Source organism: Hemicordylus capensis, chromosome 6 (genome assembly GCF_027244095.1).
Source record: "Hemicordylus capensis ecotype Gifberg chromosome 6, rHemCap1.1.pri, whole genome shotgun sequence".
Classification (NCBI taxonomy): domain Eukaryota; kingdom Metazoa; phylum Chordata; class Lepidosauria; order Squamata; family Cordylidae; genus Hemicordylus; species Hemicordylus capensis.
The window spans coordinates 19,825,024-19,848,073 of record NC_069662.1 but is presented as its reverse complement, the minus strand read 5'-3'; the positions used below and the strand labels follow the sequence as shown (position 1 = coordinate 19,848,073).

At 44.8% G+C, this 23,050-nt stretch overlaps 1 protein-coding gene across 6 annotated transcripts in view; it reads left to right on the top strand.

Annotated features, from left to right (window-relative positions):
* Positions 1–3,627: 3,627 nt before the first annotated feature.
* Positions 3,628–23,050, top strand: part of CACNG6 (calcium voltage-gated channel auxiliary subunit gamma 6) — a 43,036-nt gene continuing 23,613 nt past the window's right edge. Inside the window, exons 1-2 of one of the 6 annotated variants that reach the window (XM_053265480.1) lie at positions 3,628–3,663; positions 5,216–5,513. In XM_053265480.1, coding sequence (XP_053121455.1) covers positions 3,643–3,663; positions 5,216–5,513 — 319 coding nt within the window. In that variant the 5' untranslated portion in view covers positions 3,628–3,642. Of the gene's footprint in view, positions 3,664–4,257; positions 4,366–4,530; positions 5,514–23,050 lie in introns of those variants that run through there. The other 5 variants (XM_053265477.1, XM_053265483.1, XM_053265482.1 and 2 more) reach the window with 5 other exon arrangements.

Sequence of the window (23,050 nt, the reverse complement as noted above, 5' to 3'; positions counted from 1 at the left end):
TTTTCACAGGAGGTTGTTATTGAAGGCGAAAGGCCAAAACTGTGGACTTCTTGTGAAGGATAGCACAGCTACAGCTACCACTTGTGATCAACCTGCTGGAATATATATAAGGCATGCATTCTGGAAATTTTGGGGAGAAATTGGTCTATCTTTGCATTTGAGGGGCTGAGTTAAGATAAGCAGTTGGATCTGATCTGATCCTGGTTATCTATTCTGGTTAGTTCAACCAGGATTGCCCAGGAAATCTGCATTCTCACAACCAGTTCTATGGGGCTTCAGCAATCTTGTTTATCACTTTAAACAGGATCCCTGTAATTGTGAAAAAACAGTCCTAAGCAGTTTTCTCTTAAGCTGCTTCCTCTCCAACACTCTGATCCATATCCCCTTTGCCTTTGGATGCCATATCTTCCCTTTCCCTTCCCTTTCCCTTTACTGCAACTAGGCACCCCAAGCACACTCATGCTGCCACCCTAGTACATAAGATCATAGGGAAAGAGCTCCACTGGACCAGATGGTGTCACTCTAGTCCAGCATCTTGCTTCCCATGGTGGCCAACAAGCAGGACATGAAGGCAACAAATCTCCCCTAGTGTTTGTCCCCTAGTAGCAGGCATTCAGTGACATAAGGTGTGCCTCAGTACCTATTACTGTTGTTCTGCAGCATACTGCCCACGTCCAATCACCTAATTTGGCTATCTGGGAATGAAGAGTGAGAGGGAGCACTCTGCAGATGTACAGGCACCAGAGGGCCTATGCTAAAAACTCTTTGTTAGAGAACTCAACTCTCCAGTTCCCAGGTTCCCTCAGGTGAAGGAATGACTGTTAAGCAGGCCCAGTACATGGCCTCTTTGGGCAGCTGCTGGGGCTCCAACGTCCTGGCAGGGCCCACTTTAATCCTCATATGGGGGACTGAGCCCAACCCCATTTTGCTTGTGGCTATCTCCCTCCACCCCCCACAATACTCTGGAGCAATTAATGTCTGAAGCATTATGGAGGGCGGGAATGATGGCCCTGTGGAAGAGCAGAAGGGAGCCATTGGCCATTGCTGCCATCCAGGTAAATACCAGGTTTGTGATACGTGTGGCTGCCTTCCACCTATAGAAGACACTGGAGAATATCCCACTGGAGAACATCCTACCAAAAGCTCCCTCAAACCTGGGGCCAGCTTTGTTGTTAATCCATTATGTATGCAGTGCAGATGTGCCCTCAGAGAGAAAGAGAGATTGAGAGAGCAGGAAGGGGAGGGTGACATATACATTAAAATTAAAACAGGGCCCCATGCTGTAGACTGGGATTAAAGTTGGGTCTCAGGTCTGAAAAATTTGAAACCTGCTGTTCTGTGCTATTATCGAAGCTGCAGCAATTTACTATGAAAGCTACACAATCTTGTCCTCAATAGCAGCCATGGTCAACTGTGAATCCATGGCCAATGGTTTTGCCTAGGAGATCATGGTATTGTGAGTCTAATTGCAGTTCTAGGTAAACCATGGTTAAGAATATAGTTCTGGAGGAGGATGTACTGGGGTGCATGCCACCTTTGTCCACCAAATGAAGTGCAAAGCAGTCCCAAGCCTTTGAGTGCACAGGTTCCAAAGGATCTTGTGTGTCTTTCGGAACCTGTGCACTGCAAGGCTTAGGATGGCTTTGCACTTCACTTGAGCCACAGTTTGCAACCATGGGATGATATTCCGTGCAACAGAAAGAAAGCCGGCGTTAGGGGCTTGTCGAGGCTTCTGAGCAATGTGAAAGGCAGCCCTGACAGTGTTGCGTGACAAGGCAAGTTGCTCAACCAGGGGGGTAGCAAAGTTGGAGGGGGCTGGGACAAAGAGTAAAGATGAAATCCTGCCCTCCACCTTCTTTTTCAGAGGACCACAAGGGAGAGAGCAAAGAGCAAGCTGTCACCCAGTCGATGGGACACCCTCTCTTCCCTCAAGACCCCAGTGACATTTGACATCCACACACACCCCTTGTTCAATTGTAGTTACTCCTTTGTGCTCAACAACTTAAAACATCATTCAGGCAGTTGTGCAATGCTGTTTTGTGGGGGACAGCTGGTCTTGTGGTAGCAAGCATGAACTGTCCCCTTTGCTAAACAGGGTCTGCCTTGGTTTGCATTTGGATGGTGAACATGTGAGTGCTGTAAGATATCCCTTTTAGGAATATCTGGAGCTTTAGCTCAGTGGAAGAGCATCTGCATGCTTGCATACAGAAGCTCCAAGGCAGGTTCACTTAACAGCATCTCCAGGGAGGGCTGGAAGAGACTCCTGTCTGAAACTCTGGAGAACCACTGCCAGTCAAAGTAGATAATACTGAGCTAGATGGACCAAAGGTCTGATTCTGTGCGTGTGTGAAGTACAAACACATATATGTGCTTCCACTGGATGCTGCCAATTGTTAGAAAACGGGGTTTGCAAGCTGTTGTTTCAGCGAATCACGATCTGCGCAAATGCCAGCACAGACATTAACACAGCACCAAGACAAAAAATAAATATAAAAAGGAGGGTGGCTTTGTGTGACAGGCAAGGATGAAGTGTGTAAGCATGATGGTGGTGGGGGAGGCTTCGGCGATCAGGCATGTTGGTTCTGCGCTAGGCTCCTATGTGCTGAGGTAATAGCTGATGCTCAGTGCACATTACCATTTAATTAACTGGGCACCAGCTGCTGGGTTCTAAAGAACCCCCCCACCCCCCAAAAAGGAAGTTTAATAAGCCTACCAACTATGGCACTCTCCATACCTTCACTGCTTGCATTTGTCATATGGAAGGCATCATCAAGCAATTACTGCTGCTACCACGGCTATTACTATTATTACTAGCATTGTTATTTCCCCAAATGCAGTCTCCTTAATGTGCTCCGAGACATCAGCTGCCACAGTACTTCTGAGGCACAAAGAACATGCTAGCTTGTTGCTAGGGCAACATGGATGGCATAACTTATCTCACAGCTTCTGCAGGTCCCTCAGGCCCAAGGTATACCCTGCGTTTGGGATGCGAATATATTAATAAAGCCACACACGCAGAGACAGAAAGAGCACTCCGTCTGGCCCTTCTTTCCAGCAGCATGGCGTGTCTGCTCAGCCTGCATCTCACTACAGTGCCCCGGCGTACCCCACCCTCCAAAACAGCTGTCCTTCCTTGCTAACTCAGGTTGTTTTCCTCCATCAGCTTGTGCTGAGCTTTCAACTCTGCCCCCCCCCTTCTGAGTGGGGGGCAGTAGCACCAGATGCTTCAGCCGGCTTGTAGCTGCATGGATGAACATCCTAAAATCACCACTTTGCCCTCCACAAATTCTCCTTTCTTCCATTCCCTCCAAACCATAGCTCTGTGGGGAAATCTGCCCTTTGGCGACCACCAGCGGGGGGCCTTGGGCAATCCGGGGACAAGTGCCCCAGTATTGTTGCTAAGCAACCACGAGGCCCTTCATTAAAACAGGAATAATGCCATGTTTTCAGGTTTTGAAAAGTAGCCACTGTGACACAACAGACACTCATACATACTGTATAAGTTGACACCTTCCCGGATCTCATTTCCCTTCCAGAAATCCAGGAGTAATTTCCCTGAACTATGCCTGTGGCCTACATAGTATTATTATCCTACAAATAACTGAAAAAGCAGACTCTACCAAAGAAAAGAAAATACAAGCAATGAAAATCTCTCTGCCACTAGTGAGTCGTGACATAACACCTTCACAGGCAGGGTGCTTGGTTACTCAAAATTTTCTTAATTCAGATCAATTATTCCTTTAGCCTTCTTAATTCAGATCAATTATTCCTTTAACCCTCTAGGTTTACAGAGAGAGCTAAAAGGATGGAATCCTTTTTGTTTTGTTTGCTTATTTATATACATTATCAATGTTTACAAGAGGCCAGGTTCTTCCTGCCCTGAGGAGCATACAATCTAAAAGTTGAAATGCTAGAGGCAACAGAGGAAGGGGAAGGAGATGGCAGTGTGGTAAACAGGGGAAGTATCTGCGTTTAATTCAGGGATTGTATGTGCTAAAGACTTCATGGGAAAAGTGGGTTTTTGAGGTAGGATTTGATGGAAGAGAGAGGAGCAGCCTCACAAAAAGGGGTGAAGGAGCATGAGACCTTTAGGGGCTGCTGGCCAGCTCTTGCTTCCAAGAATAACCTATCCTTTTCCCCAGTCACCACAAGAATAGTAATGAAAAGGCATGGGTTCCCCTCAGAATTCAAGAGACATCCAGAAGGTGTGCAAAGTCGCTGCTGGGCGTGTGTAAGGTTGCACTAGGAAGGTGTGCTGCAGCCTGCAGCCGCATGTATACAGGGCGTCAGGTCTCGCTTAGAACGTGTGCGAAAGCTTGGCAAATCCTGCACTTTGTTGCCATCTGGAAACTGCCTTACAACAAAGTATGTGGAATAACTGCTTTCTTTGGAATGAGAGTGCTTGGAGTTATCATCAGCTTTCTCCGGAGTGCTAATTATTTTTTGTTGAAAAGCAGTATATAAAATATTGGTAGTCGCAGCAGCAGCAGTAGCAGTATAGCCCTGGGAACGGGAGGGAAGTGATTTGGTGCATTTTCACATGTGATACTAAGAAGCACCTCTTTCATCAAGCTTTTTCGTGCCATGCATATAAATCCGCCTAAGTAGGGCAGTGAATTCAGAAAAGAGGCACGGCCTGCACTCCACAACCATTGCAAGTTTTACAGAGTGAAAACACCTTTGGCTGCTCCAGCCCTAGTGGGGGGCAGGAATGTAGGAAGCTGGGACAAGAGGCCTCCTTGTTGCTGAGCTGGTGAAAGAGAGTTCAGTTCCAGCCTCTGCATCTTTAAAACCGTCAGACACACACACACACACATCCAGACTGCCTATGCACCCTGCAGCCTTAAAATAACCCTGATCGCCTGGATGAAGAGCGGCAACAGGTGCTCCACATAGTTGCCAAGGCCGCTGGAGTGGGGGTGAGGTAGCCTGCTGTTCCATCCCCTGCCTCACCCTGTCAAGCTGGGGCATTGGGTGGAGAGGTAGGGGTGGGGTGAGAGTGGTTGAGAAACTTTTCAGCACGGCTAGCCAGCAGTGCAGTGACCTAGATAAGACCCAGGAGAGAGCTGTGAGAAGCCCTCAAAGAAGACCAGGCTTAAAGCTTCGAGGGGGTTACCGTTAGGATCAGGCTAGCTACTTCTCAGGCAAAATAGATCCCCTAAAAAACCCTGGGGCAAGGAAAGGGGCGATGATGTGGCCTAATTTTTTCCTTCAGGATGAGGAGCAGCGCATGGCCATGCGCGGGCGGGCAGGGGGGAAGCGGCGCAAGGTGCTGACAGATGAGCAAGAGGGCAAGATCAAGCTGGCCTTTTTCGTGGCCATCGTGGGGATGACCCTGACAGTGCTGGCTGTGGGCACAGAATTCTGGGTGGAACTCAACACCTACAAGCAGAACCACACGGACGTCTGTGAAGCGGTCCACTTCGGCCTCTGGAAATTTTGCCACAAGAAACTCTGGGTGGAAGAAATAGAGAAAGAGCGAGTGACCTGTGGTCCTGCGGAGCTGCCTGGAGGTAAGAACAGATCCAATCATCCCCCAATTTCTCTTTCTCCCCCTTGTGTCCCCCCCATAAACACACACACACACACACACACACACACACACACACACAGAGTCCACAATCTGCATCCTATGATTCCATAGGGGGCCCACGGGCTTTATTCAGCTTGCCCAACCCCTTTCACTAGCCTGCTGATCCCCTTCCTCTGCCCTGCTCCCCCTCCTGCCCCATGTTTATTTGTTTAAAATATTTTTATTCCGCCTCTCCAGTACAATGCTGCTCAGCGTGGCTCACAGACAATAAAACTAATAAAACAATATAAAACAAATAAAATGAAGTTAAAAACAGAATGTAGTTAAAACCAGATCTACAAGTTTAAAACCCTACTAGAAATAGACAAAGAATAAAAAAAACTAATATGCCTCTCTAAAAAGATGGGTTTTTAAGTGTTTCTTTAAAATTCTGCGGGCTTAAATTACCCTCCACATCTTGATCTGCTGTACTTCCAGGGGACACTGGTGCTAATCCCTTTGACCATTTCTCCATGAGATACAACCATGGAAAAATACTGCTGTGCTCAGTAAGTATCATGCATAGCATAATAGAGAGTGGCATGCACAGGATGATAAGGAAAGATTATGGCAAAAACAGGGGCTTTTGCAGCTATGGGCAGGTATGGGGCACGGCCCACCCTCCCCTATTTAACTGAGTAACTGTGATCTCCAAAATCTGGAACCCTTCTGGGTCCATTTACATATGCTCCAACTATCTTTGTTGACCAGAGATGGTCCTCATATACCAGTTTCTGCCCCTGGCTGGCAAATCACTGCCCCATTTTTGTCCCTGTATTTTGCTTCTTGTTTAAAAATCGGTTATTGTGAATTGCTAACATTACCATCTTTCTGGGTTCAGCTCCTTCCTCAGGGTGTCTAACAAGGGCTCCCAACCCTGGGTCCTCAGTTGTTATTGGACTACAACTCCCATCATTCCCAGCCACAAATTGCAAAGGTCATTGTGGCTGGGGATGATGGGAGTTGTAGTGCAACATCATCTGGGGATCCAAGGTTGGGAACCTCTGCTCTATTACTGTAGTTAAGTCTTGGTGTGAGCAACTAGAGCTTTTTGTCTGTAGTGTACACAACCATATAAATGCACATGAATGAACACCAGGAAGTTTTTCACACAGGGCCTTTAAAGCCCTTTAACTTGTATCTCCTCTGGAATGGAGGGGGTGCGTTCACATATTGGCCAGATTTACCCTGAAGTCCCTACAGGTTATCGGGGAGCAGTTCACACAAAATTTAGGCACGTGAGTGTAGCCTAATTTATATCCGGGATTTAAAAATCCACTATTTGCATCGATTTTGGGGGACAACTTCGAGTTCACACTTAGGCTCCCAGTCAACCCGCTGTAAAGCCTATTGTGTGTAATAGTCCCAGGGAGCTCACAGCTTTCCATTCCACACTCTGCAGTTGCCCAGGTAGATTTTGAACTGTGGATAATGGATTGTAGGTCAGTTGCAGCTTTACTAGGATACCTTTCACCAAAAGAGATGTGGATCAATGGAAGGCAGGAAATTGGAGAATAAAGGGATGGGGCATACAGAATGTGAAGCAGAACATTAAGCATTATGTGATAGTGCAAAGGAGTGGGCTACGGCAGTGATACTGCGGCGTGGGCTATGGGGTGTGTGGGCTATGGGGTGTCACAACTTAAAAGCATATTCCTGGTTTTGTCTGTGCAGTGTTGGAGGGTATCTTAGTAGACACCTCCTTGCATACATTCACGCACCCCCAGCAATTGATCCCTTCTTTCTTTTCATCTGTTTTCACCCCCACCCCAACAGTCTTTCTTTCTTTCTTTCTTTCTCTCCCCCCCCCCCCGCGCTCCACCACATCTCCACCACTTCCACCAGGGCTTTGTATGAGTCAAGGTTCGCCACTGGAACCTGTTTGAAACGTCAGGCTTAGCCCAAGAAGTTGCAATGCAGAATGCCAATATGCTGGATATCTCCTGCTAATGAAGGGATAATCTCCTTGCCTCTGCTAGCATCTTTCCCAGACTCTCATTCCAGAGGGATACACTACACTGGAATATAGAATTCTTGCCCTGTCGGTTATACTAAAGGAGTATGCTGTCATTAGAAAGAGAATCCTCTGTTTGACATAATGCAGGGGCAGCAGGGGATGATGGGAGTTGTAGTCCAACAGCATCTGAGGGCCAAAGGCTGAGCATCCCTGACATACTGATCACTTGGGAGCCTGCATACAGCCCCAGAAGCTGAGTCTTCCCTTCCAAAGTATTTTTTGCTTATATTATATCAAAGATCATATATTCAATATATTTAGCTATATATGCTGAATTATTATTTTGCTATATATGCAACCTGACTACAAGAAAAGAATGCTTCTGGTTTAGTGTCGAGTGCCTGTCCTTCAGCATTGTTAACACAAGCAGCCCATATGCAATCGAGGTTAGGGGACAGGGTGTTTACAAAAGTCCTGTAGGGTTCGGGACTCCAGGCCTTCAATTGGTTATTCTTGGGCCTTCTTCTGTATGTGCAGTTTTTTGTTTTTTGTTTTAATAGTAACTCTCTAAACCTTTTACTTGGGGAGAGAGAAGGGAAAGTGTGCAAATAGTGTTCTGACCAACTGCATACTAAGAAATAGTAGTATTAAATAACTTTGGATGTATTAGGCTACTTGTATTGATGTGCTGGCTGTTCTACAATGATTTTCTGACCCGCTTTGGTCCCGTCACCAGAAAAATGTCTGCCTAAAGGTCCATGTAGCTTCCCTGCAGACATTAAAGTCTCCCATTATAGAAATTCAGAGATGCGTCCATTCATCTACCCGTCTAGGGGCCAAATTTCATGTTACGTTGGAGCTCCATTTCTGTAACTCCTGACATGATTTTCTTCTTGTAAAACCAGCTGCTTTGTGGTGGGGGGAGGATTTGAGTTAGGGCAACAGCACAGGGGGAGGAAGGTCCAACCCTTTTCCCATGCTGATTTCTTATCTTAAATTGTACCCTTAGTTGCAGAGGGAAAACTGACAGGCACTATTTTGTGCATGCAAATTTCACCATTCACGACTAATCGCAGCATGGAGGGGATTTGGACTGGGGCCCCACAGAACACAGGGAAACGGCCTGAAACCCTGCCCCCAACCACCGCACTGTGGCCCTGATTCAAATGTTGGATGTGGGGTAGGGAGAAATTCAGCTGCTTTTCAAGAAGAAGTTTATATTGAAATTTCCAACTACAGAGCACAGATGTGGCATAGGAACATACGTAGGAACATAGGAAACTGCCATATACTGAGTCAGACCATCGGTCTATGTTGCTTTCTCTGTCCATATACCCACCTTCCATTTTTCTTGGGCATGGCTTATCGTTAGGGCTGTTCTCACTACCCTGATCAGGGACGGAAGAGAACCCAGCCAGGATAGGAGAGCCGTGTGTGCTCCCAATTGGCAGTGGTGTGTTTTCAAAGGTCAAGGCAGGAGGAGGGGAGAGTGATCGTGCAGGAGCTGGGTAGGATGGGCATGGCCGAACTGCATTCTGTCGCCAGCATTTTTATCAAGAGTGGCTAGAAAGAGTCATCTTTCCCAGCTCCCTCACGATCACTCTTTCCTCCTCCTACCTCGATCGTTGCAGAAACATGACCACTAACCAGGAGAGCACCACAACTCTCCTACCCTGGCTGGGCACTCTTCCGCCCTCTTTTGCATCATGAGAACAGCCCTACGAACTGTTGTTGTCTCTGTTCAGCTCTGGCATGGGCCTCCTTTCTGACTTCTTCTTACACTATAATATGAATGTTGTCATTTAGTTTGATTTGGAAACTGACAGGGCAGGATGATGTCCTGCACAGATCTATTTTCTGCTTCTCTTCAGCCTTCTTTCCCCCTCTCCGGGTGCCCATGTGAAACAGAGATTTGGAAATAGAGATGCATTTCATACTGGTTTTCTCGTATGGCTGCATTTGGGCTACTGGGGCAGGTCATTTTCAGGACCTAATATGAGGAGTCGACAGTGACTCAACAGCACAATCTTTCAATATAAGCTGAGGCTCACCGTGGCTTTGCGCTGGAACCTATGAGCTCAGCCCCAGGTTTAGAAACCCTGTTTTTAAAAACCAAAGTTGAGATTCTCAGGAATTTGTATTGGATTCTTCATCTACAGACCAAACCCTCCATTTGACCCCCACCCCCACAAAACGCCCCCATATATATAACCCTTATATACAAAACAGCACATGTTCTGATTTTGTTTGCTAAGCTCTAATTGGAGGCATGGGAAGCTTAGAGTCACTATTTCTTCCAGAAAAGGGTGGGCGGGAGGGCACTCTATTGCTTATTGGCACGTGCTACTTAATGTAAATCCATGCAAGGTTTTCCATTGCCTGGTTTGGAGTTGAACGAAAAGAGGAACAGATGGCAAATGACAACAACCGTCAAAGGAAATTCTAAGCAAAGGCATATGCACTCAGAAAATCCCTGCTACTACAGGGGAAAAGTTGTTTGGGGGCGTAAGATGAACAAACTACATGGTACGCATGGAGATCTGTAACTGATGTCTTGACTTTTTTTTTTACTAAAGGCAGCCATGAGTGGCCAGGTGTGGGGGCGGAGCTAATTTGATTGGAGAATATGGTTGCCAGCCCTCCAGGATTGGCCTGGAGTCTCTTGAAATGGGCTTCAATCTCCAGGAAGTTTTTCACACCCAGCTTTTAGCTCCCATCTCCTTCAGAATGGAGGTGTGCATCCACATATCAGCCAAATTTACCCTGAAGTCCCTGCAAGCTATCAGGGATCACTTCACACACAATTCGGGTTTTTCATTGTGCATTAGAGTGTTGCCCAATTTATATACGGAGTAAAATATCCACTTTTTGCATCAGTTTCTTTGGGCAACTTCGAACTTGCAGTAAAGACCCCTGCTAACTGGGCAAAGAGGCACCTTTTAACGTGGTGATTCTCTTTATTTAGCAGGGGGAGAGTAACTGGCCCTATCCACCCCCAGCACAGTATCTCCAGTGACTGTTGCTGGCGTCTATCTTATGTTTCTTTTTAGATTGTGAGCTCTTTGGGGACAGGGTTCCATCTTATTTGTTTGTTATTTCTCTGTGTAAACCGCCCTGAGCCATTTTGGAAGGGCAGTATAGAAATTGAATTAATAATAATAATAATAATAATAATAATAATAAAGCGAATTCTAGGACATTTCCAGAAAGCAGGCTTTACCACAGGTTTACTGCAAGGCTTTACTAGTGCAAGTTCAAATTTGCCCCCAAAAAACCAACACAAAAAGTGGATTGTTTTACCCTGGACATAAATCGGGCTACACTCTTAACGTGCAATGAAAAACCCAAATTGTGTGTGAAGTGCTCCCCGAAGGGATTTTGAGGTAAATCTGGCCGATATGTGAATGCACACACTCCATTCTGGAGAAGTAAGCTAAAAGCCCCATCTGGAAATGCTCCAGGGAGTTATTCTCACATGGCTTCATGCTGCAGGGTAAATGTTGAGCGAAGCCACTTCGAATTACAGTTGCGGCATTGAGGGAAGCAGCCCCTCTCCTTTGCTCTCGGGTTTTGTTTTGATTCAAGTTCACATAGTGTTTTCCTTCTAGCCAATGAGGGGGCGGGGAGAGATTACTAAAGAGCTACATCTGTATTTGTAAAGAAAGTAGCCCTCTTATCATGCTAATGGTTCTACCATCAGTGCCTCTCCCTGTTTGCTCTTGTTTTCAGAAAAAGTAGCTTAAAACCAGCATTTTAAAAACCTGGAAATACCTCGAGATAAGCTAGAATTAGCAAGACAAAGCTTGTGTGTAGAGTGTGTGTAGAGTGGTGTATAGACTTGTGTGTAGAGTGGGTCCAAGGATCTCGAAGGGACTTCAGGGTAAATTTGGCTGGTGTGAGGACACACACGCTCTATCCCGAAGGAGATTCAGAGTAGAAGCCCTGTCTGTAAAGCCTCCTGGTGACTTTTTAAAAGTAATCCTTCAGATTTTAATGGCTTGATATTGTGAAGAATTTTGCCCCAAAGATACTATTCTGCTCTCCTCCCTTCACAGACTGAGTATTCCACAGGGCTCTGACAATGGGCTACTTTCTTAGCAATAGCAGGATACTGGAATAGATTTCAACACAAACCTAGTGGGGTTTTATGGAGAGAAACCTGTGATTTCCAATAATTCCTACCTCACTTGAAACTTCCAAACTGCACCCAAAAATCTGTCAGAGTCACCAACCTTCTGCAGCAGCCCTAATGAAATGAGACAATTGTTGCCATGTCGTTAGCCAAGAAGACAAACAGGGATGCAGCATTATCATCCTGCCTTCTCTGCATTCAGCGGTGGGAAGTTCCGGGCAATCTTTCCTGTTTCCTTGAGAGGAGAAAGAGTGCCAAAATTGTACAGCATCTATGTCAAAATCTGTTTATTTACAGCTTGAAAAGGAATGGACAGTGAGCCCAGGAGGCAGTTCCAAGGCAGAATAACTGGTGGGGAGTAATTTATTTATTTATTCCCTTGCTCAAGTTTCTACATCCTGCCTTTCTGTCCTAAAACAGGCCCCTTGAGGGGTCTAGCTAACAACCATAGTAAAAAAAATGGTAAAGGATAAAACATCATAAACTGTATGGACTGAAACAACAGCCGCAAGAATAAACAGAGCTGATATCAAATCATACAAGGGTGCCCTCCTAAAAAGCATTTAAAAATAATAATAATAATAATAATATAAGGCATAAAAAGCAGGTGTCAGCTGGATCTCATGTGGCAGGGTGTGTCACAGCCTGGGTGCCACCACAGAGAAGACTTTGTCCTGTGAGCCCACCAGCCTTAATTTAGATGGTGGTAATAACCTAATGGTGCAGTGGGGAAGTATCTTGCCTAGCAAGCCAGAGGTTGCTGGTTCAAATCCCTGCTGGCAGAGGCAGAACTATAAAGTCACATGACTGACTCCCCCAGCCACACACCCACCCGGGCTTCCTTCAGTTGTATTCATCCTCCGAAATCGATTGAGTGTTAAGACCTGGAGCTACCAGAAAAGCATGTCTTTCTCTAGTACCATTAAATGACTTGCATCATCCACAATTTACAAAACCTTTAAAAAAATAATTTAGGATGATGTTCTATTGTGGCACATAGGCTATATATAGGTATCTCTATCTCTATCTCTATCTCTATCTTACTATGCTTTTTGTTACCACTATACCACTATTCAGCCTCATTTAAGATTTCTTTACTTCATGAGCTAAGCTTCAGTGAGGGGGGCCCCATTTTAAAATCTTGTCTCTGGGCCCACTCCAACCTTGCTACGCTCCTGCCTGCTGGTATGTTTCCCCAGACTATAGGAAACACCGATATTGCTATGGGCAGCAGCAATATAGGAAGATGCTGAAAGGCATCATCTCATACTGCACGGGAGCTGCATCCACAGGAATTCCTTCCTTTCCAGAATTTTTAAGGATTGGAGCCCCATGCTCCATTATGTTTCCTTTGACATACCAAAAGGGTTTCTGTAACACTGGTATTGGCCTCCCCTGCTCTAGAGTAGTCTGAATTTCAGATTGGGTGGGGGGTAGGGTCCTGACCAGACAATGCATTTATAGATATTTCTTGGGAAGCTAGGAGAGTTTTGACAAAATCCGTCAAATTTCTTTAGATATCCTGCAAATCTCCAGCACTGATGAAGACAAGGGGCTGATCTCTGGAGCAGTTCTCATAGTCCACTGAAGAAACGTTGATTTCAGTGAACTTCCACTTATTTGTTTTCCACCCTTACTCCAAGAGGACCATTTGGGTGACTTTCAGGGGCAAGAGGCTGAAATTGTGATGAGGATATATTGGTGGTGCTCTTCATGGCCGCCATTATTTTTATTTCCCAGAAGCCTCTTCAAACTGAAACTATGTAGTGATGTAGAATCACTCTCCAAGGGATTGTGGAAAACAAAAGTAGTACCTGCAGACACCAGTTGGAGTACCACCGCCATGAACCAGGCATAGGCTAAAAACGGTACACTTAGGGGGCCAGTTTCAGCACCCATTGCACTCTCCCCACACCAAGCCTTAGCAGCCTTTCGGCTCAGCACTAATTGCCCTGCCCTCAACATCTCATCCCCATGCATTCCTGTGCTGACTTCTGGGGACCCTGCTGATATTTCACTGTGCTGCGTTTCTTCTTAGTCAAGTGTGAATTAAATGCTGATGTTTTAAATGGTCTCTTTGTTACTTTGCAGATCTACCTTTTGCAACGCCCGGTGCTTAATGCAGAGGGGGGCAGCTCGTGACCTTTGGTCCACATTTAGCCCATGAGACAATTTTATCTGCCACCTCTAGCAGCCATAGCAAATTGTCATCAAGTTTCTCCACAGTTTTAATCATAAGGAAAAGAAAAATGTTTTTTTTAAGTTTTCAGAAGTAGAGATATTGCAGCATTCAATGTGACTTCGGTCCTTAAGATGTTGGATATCATGTGTAATTAATATGTTAATTTGCATATTTGTGTGTAATGCTATGCCTAAGCGCCTGTGCTTCATAACTGTGGGGCCCTTATTGGTGTCAGCTTTACCACGGGGGTGGGTTCAGTTGCTACAGCAAAATACACTTCTAGCCCCCGGACTTCCCTTTGGGGGATAGAATTGCCCCCCACCCCCCACAAATATAGAAACCATCCCTCGTCTAATGTCATACCTCTGGACTAAAGATGATCTCCTTTTTTTCTGGAAGATCACATTCAATTTTGTTTGTAAGTCACTCAGAAATTATTGCCAAAAAAGCATGATTGCGTTTTTAAAAAAACAAAACCTGCCTGTTCATCAGCACTGTCCCCTTTGCAATTGTTAATGCCTGCCACCAGTCCCAAATTCTGGGGCAAAGGTGAGGAGTAGGAAACAGCTTTCCCCTCCTCACTAAAACCAGTCCAAACATTCGAACTGATTAATTTTTAAAAGTCTGCCTTACGCTTGTCTAAATGTATGTATATTTGATTATTTTTAATCAAATATTTGCTCCGATTATTATTTTATTTATTTATTATTTCTCTGTGTAAACTGCCCTGAGCCATTTTTGGAAGGGTGGTATAGAAATTGAATAAATAAAATAAGTAAGTAAATATTTTGCTATTGAATTTACATGAGATTCTTTTTAAGGATATGTGTGGTTTGAAGAGTTTTGAAAGCAAGGATAAGCATGAAATTTCTTCAGATTTTATGGATCATCTCTTTCATAATGTCTGCTTCTTTAAATGCAATGAATTTTTTGTTGGATGGTATATCTATATTATAAGCAGAAAGAGATTTTGTAGTATTGGCAAAACTCTGGCTGTGATTGGCTCGAGCTACCCTAACGTCACAGAGGAGAAAAACAGATCTCGAACTGCAATTGGCTGAGCAGGGGCGTAACTACTATTAGGCAAGGGGAAGCGGCTGCCTGGGCGCCCCCATGCCTCGAGGGCCCCCCCAGAGGCAAGTCACATGACTATATATTGTGAAGTGTGTGTGTGTATATCAGCGAGGGGCCCATTTTAAAATTTTGTCTTTGGGCCCACTCCAGCCTTGTTACGCCCCTGTGGCTGTGCTAGTCTGATCCTAGACTGCATAAGGGAGATGGAGGTACCCAGGGAAGAAAGAATGGATGTTGCGGAGGCCTAGGAAAGGAGGAAGCAGGGGCCTGAGAATGCAGCAGGGAAGCAGAGAAGACTATGAAAGATGGTGTGGTCCAAAACAATGAGGGGAAGAGGCAATGGCCAGAAGTAAAACCCTGAAAATGGGAGGAAAAGTGGGGAAGAGAACGTGCAAAGAGGAGTACATGATGAGAAGCTCTAGGCTGGGAAGCTGAAGTTTACATTAGGTGAACGGTATTATACCAGCTGAATCTTGGGCTGCAGGCCTCTAGGCTAGAGGTTCCCAACTTGGGGTCACCAGATGTTGTTGGACTTCAATGCCCATGATCCCCAGCCGCAAGGGCCTTTGGCCACTGCATCTCAGGATCCTGGGAGTTTAGTCCAAAAATATCTGGGGACCGAAGCTTGGGCAACCCTGCTCCAGCTAGGGCTGCCATACACTGGCTTTCCAAATCCAGGTACCTAATTTGCATATTATGTAAATTGGCTTGAAAATAATTTTTGAGCAGAATAGTGACTGCGTGTTTTGCTCCATAACTCCGCTTCTACAAGCGTGAGAGCTTAGCTTTTGGGGGGGGGGGGATGAAAGCTGAAATCCAGGAGAATCTGGGTGGGCTAAACAATCTGGGTGAGATGCTTAAAGTCCAGGTGAAACCCGGAATTTTGAGGGGCATGGCAACTCTAACTGCAGCTCACTTTTAATGCAGACACTTGAGCGGATTCCTGATCTACCTTTTGGGTAGGTGTAAGGGCCATTTCCCTCAGTTGTACAAGTGCTTCTGCCTAAGCACACATCCTGGAATTGCTACCACCAATCCACACATTAACATTTATTTACACAGTCAGGCAGGTGTTATTGACTGGTTTGTTTTATCCAGACATCGAGTCCTTCCCAAGGACCTGGGATGGCTGAATTTTGTTGTCAATGTTGTTGCTCTTGTTATAGATATCGTCGCAGAATATAGGCTGTTCCCAGTAAAGTTGCTTTTTGTATTTGGCTGATGGTGATTTCTGTGGCCCCTATGGTGTTGAGGTGCTCTTCAAGGTCTTTTGGAACTGCACCCAGGGCGCCAATGACCACTGGGATTATTTTGGTCTTTTTCTGCCACAGCCTTTCAATTTCAATTTGTAGATCTTTGTATTTTGTGATTTTTTCTGTTTCTTTTTCTTCTATTCTGCTATCCCCTGGTATTGCTATGTCGATTATTTTAACTTGTTTTTCTTTGTTCTCAACATTATTATTATTACATTTATATCCCGCTCTTCCTCCAAGGAGCCCAGAGTGGTGTACTACATACTTGAGTTTCTCTTTCACAACAACCCTGTGAAGTAGGTTAGGCTGAGAGAGAAGTGACTGGCCCAGAGTCACCCAGCTAGTTTCATGGCTGAATGGGGATTTGAACTCGGGTCTCCCTGGTCCTAGTCCAGCACTCTAACCACTACACCACGCTGGCTCTCATTATGCAGGAGATCTATGATAAGGTCTACAGACATGTTCTTTTTAATGAAATGCAGTCACAGGGAGATTACCAATCTGATCAGAGCAGTAGTGCTGGGAGGCAGTGTTCCCTCTAAGACGTGCACATGTGCATGCACTCATAAGTTTTTAATGTCTGTTCAGTTAAATTTAGATTCCGCTCAGATTGAATCAGGAAGGCCCCACTCTGAATGCATGTGCGTACACACTGCCTTGATACTGCCTCCCAGAACAAAACTCACTTTGTACACAAATGAAAAAAAATAGAGAGAACACTGCTGGGAGTTGTTTAGTCCTTTACTCCCCTCTCTCCTGATCAAAGTTTCTCCCTCTAAGCTGCTATTTGCCCCACACCTTGCATGTGTGAATGAGCCATCACAGTCCAAAGACTGTTTGGAGGATGGCAAAAAAGATGGTGAGGGGTCTGGAAACCAATTTCTGTCAGGAATGGTTGAAGGAGCTGGGTATGTTTAGTCTGGAGAAGAGAAGAAATAAGGGGAGGTGTGATAGCTGTCTTCAAATATCTGAAGGGTTGTCATGTAGAAGATAGAGCACATTTTGGTGCTCCTGAGGGCAGGATTAGAATAAAGGGGCTGAAATCACAATGAAGCAGATTTAGACTACTAGGCATCAGGAGGGATTTCTTAACTGATGGAACAGTGCAGTTCCAACACTGTTCTCAAGTGCATTTCTACTGTTCTCAGCAGTAGAACAGTCCATCTCGTGCATAGTAGGTTCTCCATTGCTAGTGGTTTTCAAACAGAGGCTGGACAGCCATCTGTCAGGGATGACGTAGCAGTTTCTTGCACCAATTGGAGATTAAAAGACCTACATGGTCCCTTCCAACTCTAACATTCTATGATTTTATGACTGCAGATCAAACATTTCTACTACCTCGTGCTGCAGATAGGGTTGCCAACATTTCAGCTGGCTGCTGTAGTGTGCATTTGACAGAAATTAATGTGCAGGATTTAGCAAATACTAGTGTTTACTCCCATGATGTGAGAAGCATCACCTGCTGATTTTTGGACATCAAGCTGTAGTTGTAGTTAAATAGCAATAGCACTTACATTTATATACCGCTCTATAGCTGGAAGCTCTCTAAGCGGTTTACAATGATTTAGCATATTGCCCCCCAACATTCTGGGTACTCATTTTACCAACCTCGGAAGGATGGAAGGCTGAGTCAACCTTGAGCCCCTGGTCAGGATGGAACTTGTAACCTTCTGGTTACAGGGCGGCAGTTTTACCACTGCGCCACCAGGGGCTCTTTAAAGGCACAAGAGCAGTTAAAGGCACAAGAGCAGGCCACAACTGTTCTTTCTGGTCAGCTGGCGATTTGAAGTAGTAAGTTCACACTAGAGAAATCAAGTTTTGTTGATGTGAATAGGATGACAGTGGCTCAGCAGGGGAGCTCATTTAGAGGCGTACCCCATGGCCCTACGTATGAAAATGTTCCCAGTCATTACATCTTCTCAAACCCAATATCAGCTGCTCAATTTGCTGCGTTGACACTCCAAAGGGGTGATCCAATCAATCCTATATTATTCTGAAAGGCTCACCCTTTTCACTAACACCGAAAAATCTTTCTGCTCCATTTCCTCATCACTGAATGGCTTTTAAATGCTTCCAAGCTAAATGGCTGCAAGTTCCAGGTGCAAACCTGGAGCGAAAAGGATGAAAGGGATCCTTTGATGGATTAATCCTTATCATTATGGGTAATCCTTTCCCTCAACTCCCCCAGCCACAATCATTGTTGACAAATTGGAGAGAATTTAGAATGCCAGACCAATGGAGGAGGAGGAGAGAGATGGAAGAAGCAGGACATGTTTAGTGTGGAGAAAAGAAGATTAAATGGAAGCATGATAACCGGTTTCAGATGTTTAAAAGGCAGCTGGGATGCATGAAGGAAGATGGAGAAGAATGATCCTTCCCTGGTTCTGAGGCTGTGAAAAGAAGTCTGGGCTTAGCTACAGAAGTAGGGAGCTTGGATAGTTGGGCTTCCCTACCCCCATCCCTGTGAACCTAAACTTAGACAGGTTACAGCAGCCACAAGACGGGAGGCAGGTTTGGGGCACCACTAAAGGGCAACCAATTGTCAGCTGTTATTGTCATTATATTTTCTTGGTTTACAAATACTTTTAAGTGGGGGGAAATAACAGCAATAGATTGGGGCAGCCTTCCCATGAGGCAAAGTGAGGCAGTTGCCTCACACAGCAGATTATTGGGGCACCAGCAAGGGGGCAAGATGCCCTCCTGCCCCCCATTTTTTAAAAAAGGGAAAGAGAGGGAGGACAAGAGGGCAACAGCATTTGGCACCCTGTCTCAGGTGCACTGGGCTCTTGAGTCTCCACTGTAATAGGTCTTTGCCTGGAGGTTCTGACAATATACATTTATCTACATATACACTTTACTTTCTAATGTCATGATTTCATGGGTTATAAAACTGATTTGGGGGATGGGGGCGTCAAGGTGATGGGAAGGGAAATAGTTCCCTTAGTCAACAGCCACACGTGGTTTTCTCTGCACCAGCAGTGTTTTAACCTCAATTTTTTTTTTGCTAAGATGGCCCCCCAAGGCAGCTTACATATTCCATTAAAAACTGTATTAGAAAATTATAATGAAAACACAGCAGTCACACAATAAAATGGTAGAATGCAACAACTATTGAAACAGCAATGAACCAGCAGGGAAAAATAACCACTGAAATCAGCAGCAAAATAAACCAATCCAATCAATCAACCATGCAAGCAAGCGATAGAGATCCCACTGATAAAACTACTAACTACGTGAAGCTCAGGCAAATTTCAGGACAGACATCGCTTGGCACCTGAAAGGTAACAAGAAGGTCGCCACACAAACATATCTAGGGTCGGAGAGTTGCTTAATTGGTGTATAACCACTGAAAAGGCCTCACTCTAACAGACACAAGCCTAAGGCAGTGGCACCAAGAGATAGGCAAATCATTATCTTAACAGGTGGACATAGGCGACAATGGGTGGTTTGTGGAGAACTGGATCACGGAGTATATACTGTTGGATGCACTCAGATTTTCTACCTCAGGGCTAGCCTTGACTGGCAATCGGCAATGCCATGAACTCATACAGTCTTTGTGTGCACACTCATTTGCAACATTAGCTTGCTCTCTTTTGCAGTCTATTTCATACAGTTGATCATCTTTCAACGTGCCTTTCATCAGAAAGTTCCCCCAAGCCAGTACATAGACACATTCAAACACAGCATGCCCCACACAAAGAACTGAGACGATGTCCATGGCAAAATCCCAATTTCTGCTGACCCGCTGCCAGGGCATCCTTCAATCGCACGTGGAGACAATTCATCTGAATGGTTCCTAAACAGGCATTCCAAACCCTGTTGAAAAAGAGTAGCGCATGTTTACGGTCCATTCAAAGGAACAGCCTCCACACACAATTGAAGGATGCCCCAATAGCACGCCTGGATATGCTTGAGTGATGTCAGGGCAGGCACACTCTTAGCACATCCCTACCCCTCTTCGTGTGTTTGGGCCATGCTCATGCGAACCGTTCCAGAGAGACTTGTACATAAGGAACCACCACAAATACAGACTCACAAATGACATGCAGCAGTGTTGATAACGCTTGTCATTATGACATGCTCTTGAGCCGCAGCCCCACAGCTCAGCTCAGGGCCGAACAAAAACAAAAGCCTAACCCTCAAGCAAAAAGGCTGAGGGGTGTGTGTGTGTAAGGGGGTAGGTTTCCCAGAGAAAGCCTTGGAAATGAAAGAGTGTCAGTTCTATCTGGACACTTTCCAGATTAGAAATAAGGCACCAGGTTTTCACAGCAAGGGGTGGTGATTGGGACAGGCTGCCGTGGAAGTGAACAAGTTCTCCATCAAACTGAAACCAGACACCCACCTAAAAGAGAAGCAGACAGGACACAGATGGACGGGGTTGGAGGTCTCTCTTGGCCTTCGTCTTTTCTCTTATATATACACACTTCCATTCTGCATTCAGCTCTCCGCACAAGGTCAGCATGGCCATACAGGCTGACCAGGGAACTGGCGAGGGTGGCACTAATCAAATTGATGATGATGATGATGATGATGATGATGATGATGATGATATTAATAATAATTGTTTACACAGTCAGACAGGTGTTATTGACTGGTTTGTTTTATGCAGACATTGAGTCTTTTCCAAGGACCTGGGATGGCTGAATTTTATTATCAGTGTTGTTGCTGTTATTATTATAGATATCGTTGCAGAATACAGGCTGTTCCCAGTAAAGTTGCTTTTTGTAATTGGCTGATGGTGATTTCTGCGGCCCCTATGTTGTTGAGATGGTCTTCAAGTTGTTTTGGAATTGCACCTAGGGCACCAATTACCACTGAGATTATTTTGGTCTTTTTCTGCCACAGCCTTTCAATTTCAATTTGTAGATCTTTGTAGATGTTATTATTTTTGTAGATTTTATTTTGTAGATGTTATTATTACTTGTTTACACAGTCAGACAGGTGTTATTGACTGGTTTGTTTTATCCAGACATTGAGTCCTTCTCTAGGACCTGGGATGGCTGAATTCTATCATCAATACTGTTGGTTATTCTAGATATTGTCGCAAAATATAGGCTGTTCCCAGTAAAGCTGCTTTTTGTAATTGGCTGATGGTGATTTCTGTGGCCCCTATGGTGTTGAGGTGCTCTTCAAGTTGTTTTGGAATTGCACCTAGGGTGCCAGTGGGATTATTTTGGTTTTTTTCTGCCACAGCCTTTTAATTTCAATTTGTAGATCTTTGTATTTTGTGATTTTTACTGTTTCTTTTTCTTCTATTCTGCTATCCCCTGGTATTGCTATGTTATGTAGCAATATGTAATCTGGTGTGGCAGACGTTTGTCTGTTTGTAGTCGGAAGTCCTATAATATTTTTGCATCTTCATTTTCGACAACTTTTTCAATTTTATGGTCCCACCAATTTTTGGCTACAGGTAGCTTGTATTTTTTGCAGATGTTCCAGTGTATCATCCCTGCTACCTTGTCATGCCTTTGTTGTAGTCAGTCTGTGCGATCTTTTTACAACAGCTGATTAGGTGGTCCACAGTTTCATCTGCTTCTTTACAAAGGCGGCACTTGCTGTTTGTGGTTGACTTTTCGACTTTCGCTCTTATTGCATTTGTTCTTAGTGCCTGTTCTTGTGCAGCCAGTATTAAACCCTCTGTTTCTTTCTTCAAGTTGCCATTCTTAAGCCATTGCCAGGTCTTGGTGATGGATGATGATGATGATGATGATGATGATGATGATGATGATGATGAATATACTGCTTTGCCACAAAAAGTGTTCTTAAATCAGTTTACAAGTTGCTCACAGTCTAAAAAGAAACAGGCAAGAAGCACCAGAAACAGCCACCAGTGGGACATCATGTTCAGATGAATAGTGACAGCAGATGTTCTCCCCCCGCTAAATATATGAGAGCCACCACTTTGAAAGATGCCTCTTTGCCCAGTTAGCAGGGGCACTAGCTAGTCTGGGTATATACTCTTAATTTGCATGGGGAGGTTCCTGCCTCACCCTGGTAACAAAAGATCTTAAGCCAGTCATGTCTAGGCCTTCCACTCACCCACTCACCCACTCATCCATCACTTCAGTTCTAAAAATAAAGATGCCAGGACTTGAGCCTGCCTGGAAACCATAATATCTGATATGGGAGCTCATTCCCCTTTGTCCCTGGTATTTGAGCACTCCCACAGCTCAGCTCAGCCTTCCCCAGACAGCAGGCTTTGCCGCAGGGTTAAGAGGGTTGAAATACTGGGAGTTACGGGGCATGTCAGATATTTTGAATTTGCCCAAAAACCCGACGCAAAAAGTAGAATTTTTTACCCCAGACATAAATCGGGCTAAGCTCCACTGTACAATAAAAAACCCAAATCGTGTATGGAGTGCTTCCGATAGCTTGCAGGGACTTCAATGTAAATCTGGACAATATGTGAATGCATACCTGCCCTTCCAGAGTATAATCATCATCTGGCAGGGCTCATGGTTAAACAAATGCATTTTGCACTTGCCGTCTTCTTTCTTATTCCACATAGTCCAGGGTTTGGGCCTTGACACTGAAAACAGATGGAGCTCTGGTGAGCCATGGCACAAATGAAATTAATCTGGGAGCATTAAAAAAAATTAATACAGGTTTTTAAAAGAGGTATTCTCTGCCCTCTTGTATGAGAAATAAGGGAAATGCTTCATCTTGGAAGATATTTGCTGCAATACATGTGCATCATCTAAAAACAGAGGAAGCATGCTTTTTTGTTTAGAACTATTTCCCCCATATGCAGATTTGGCTAATTAATCAACTGAAACACATACAAATAATTTACTAAGATTAATCTTAGCCCTGCAATTTAGCTATTACATTTACATTCCTGCCTAGTCAGTTTTCTTTTTGGGTTATCTCCACATCTATA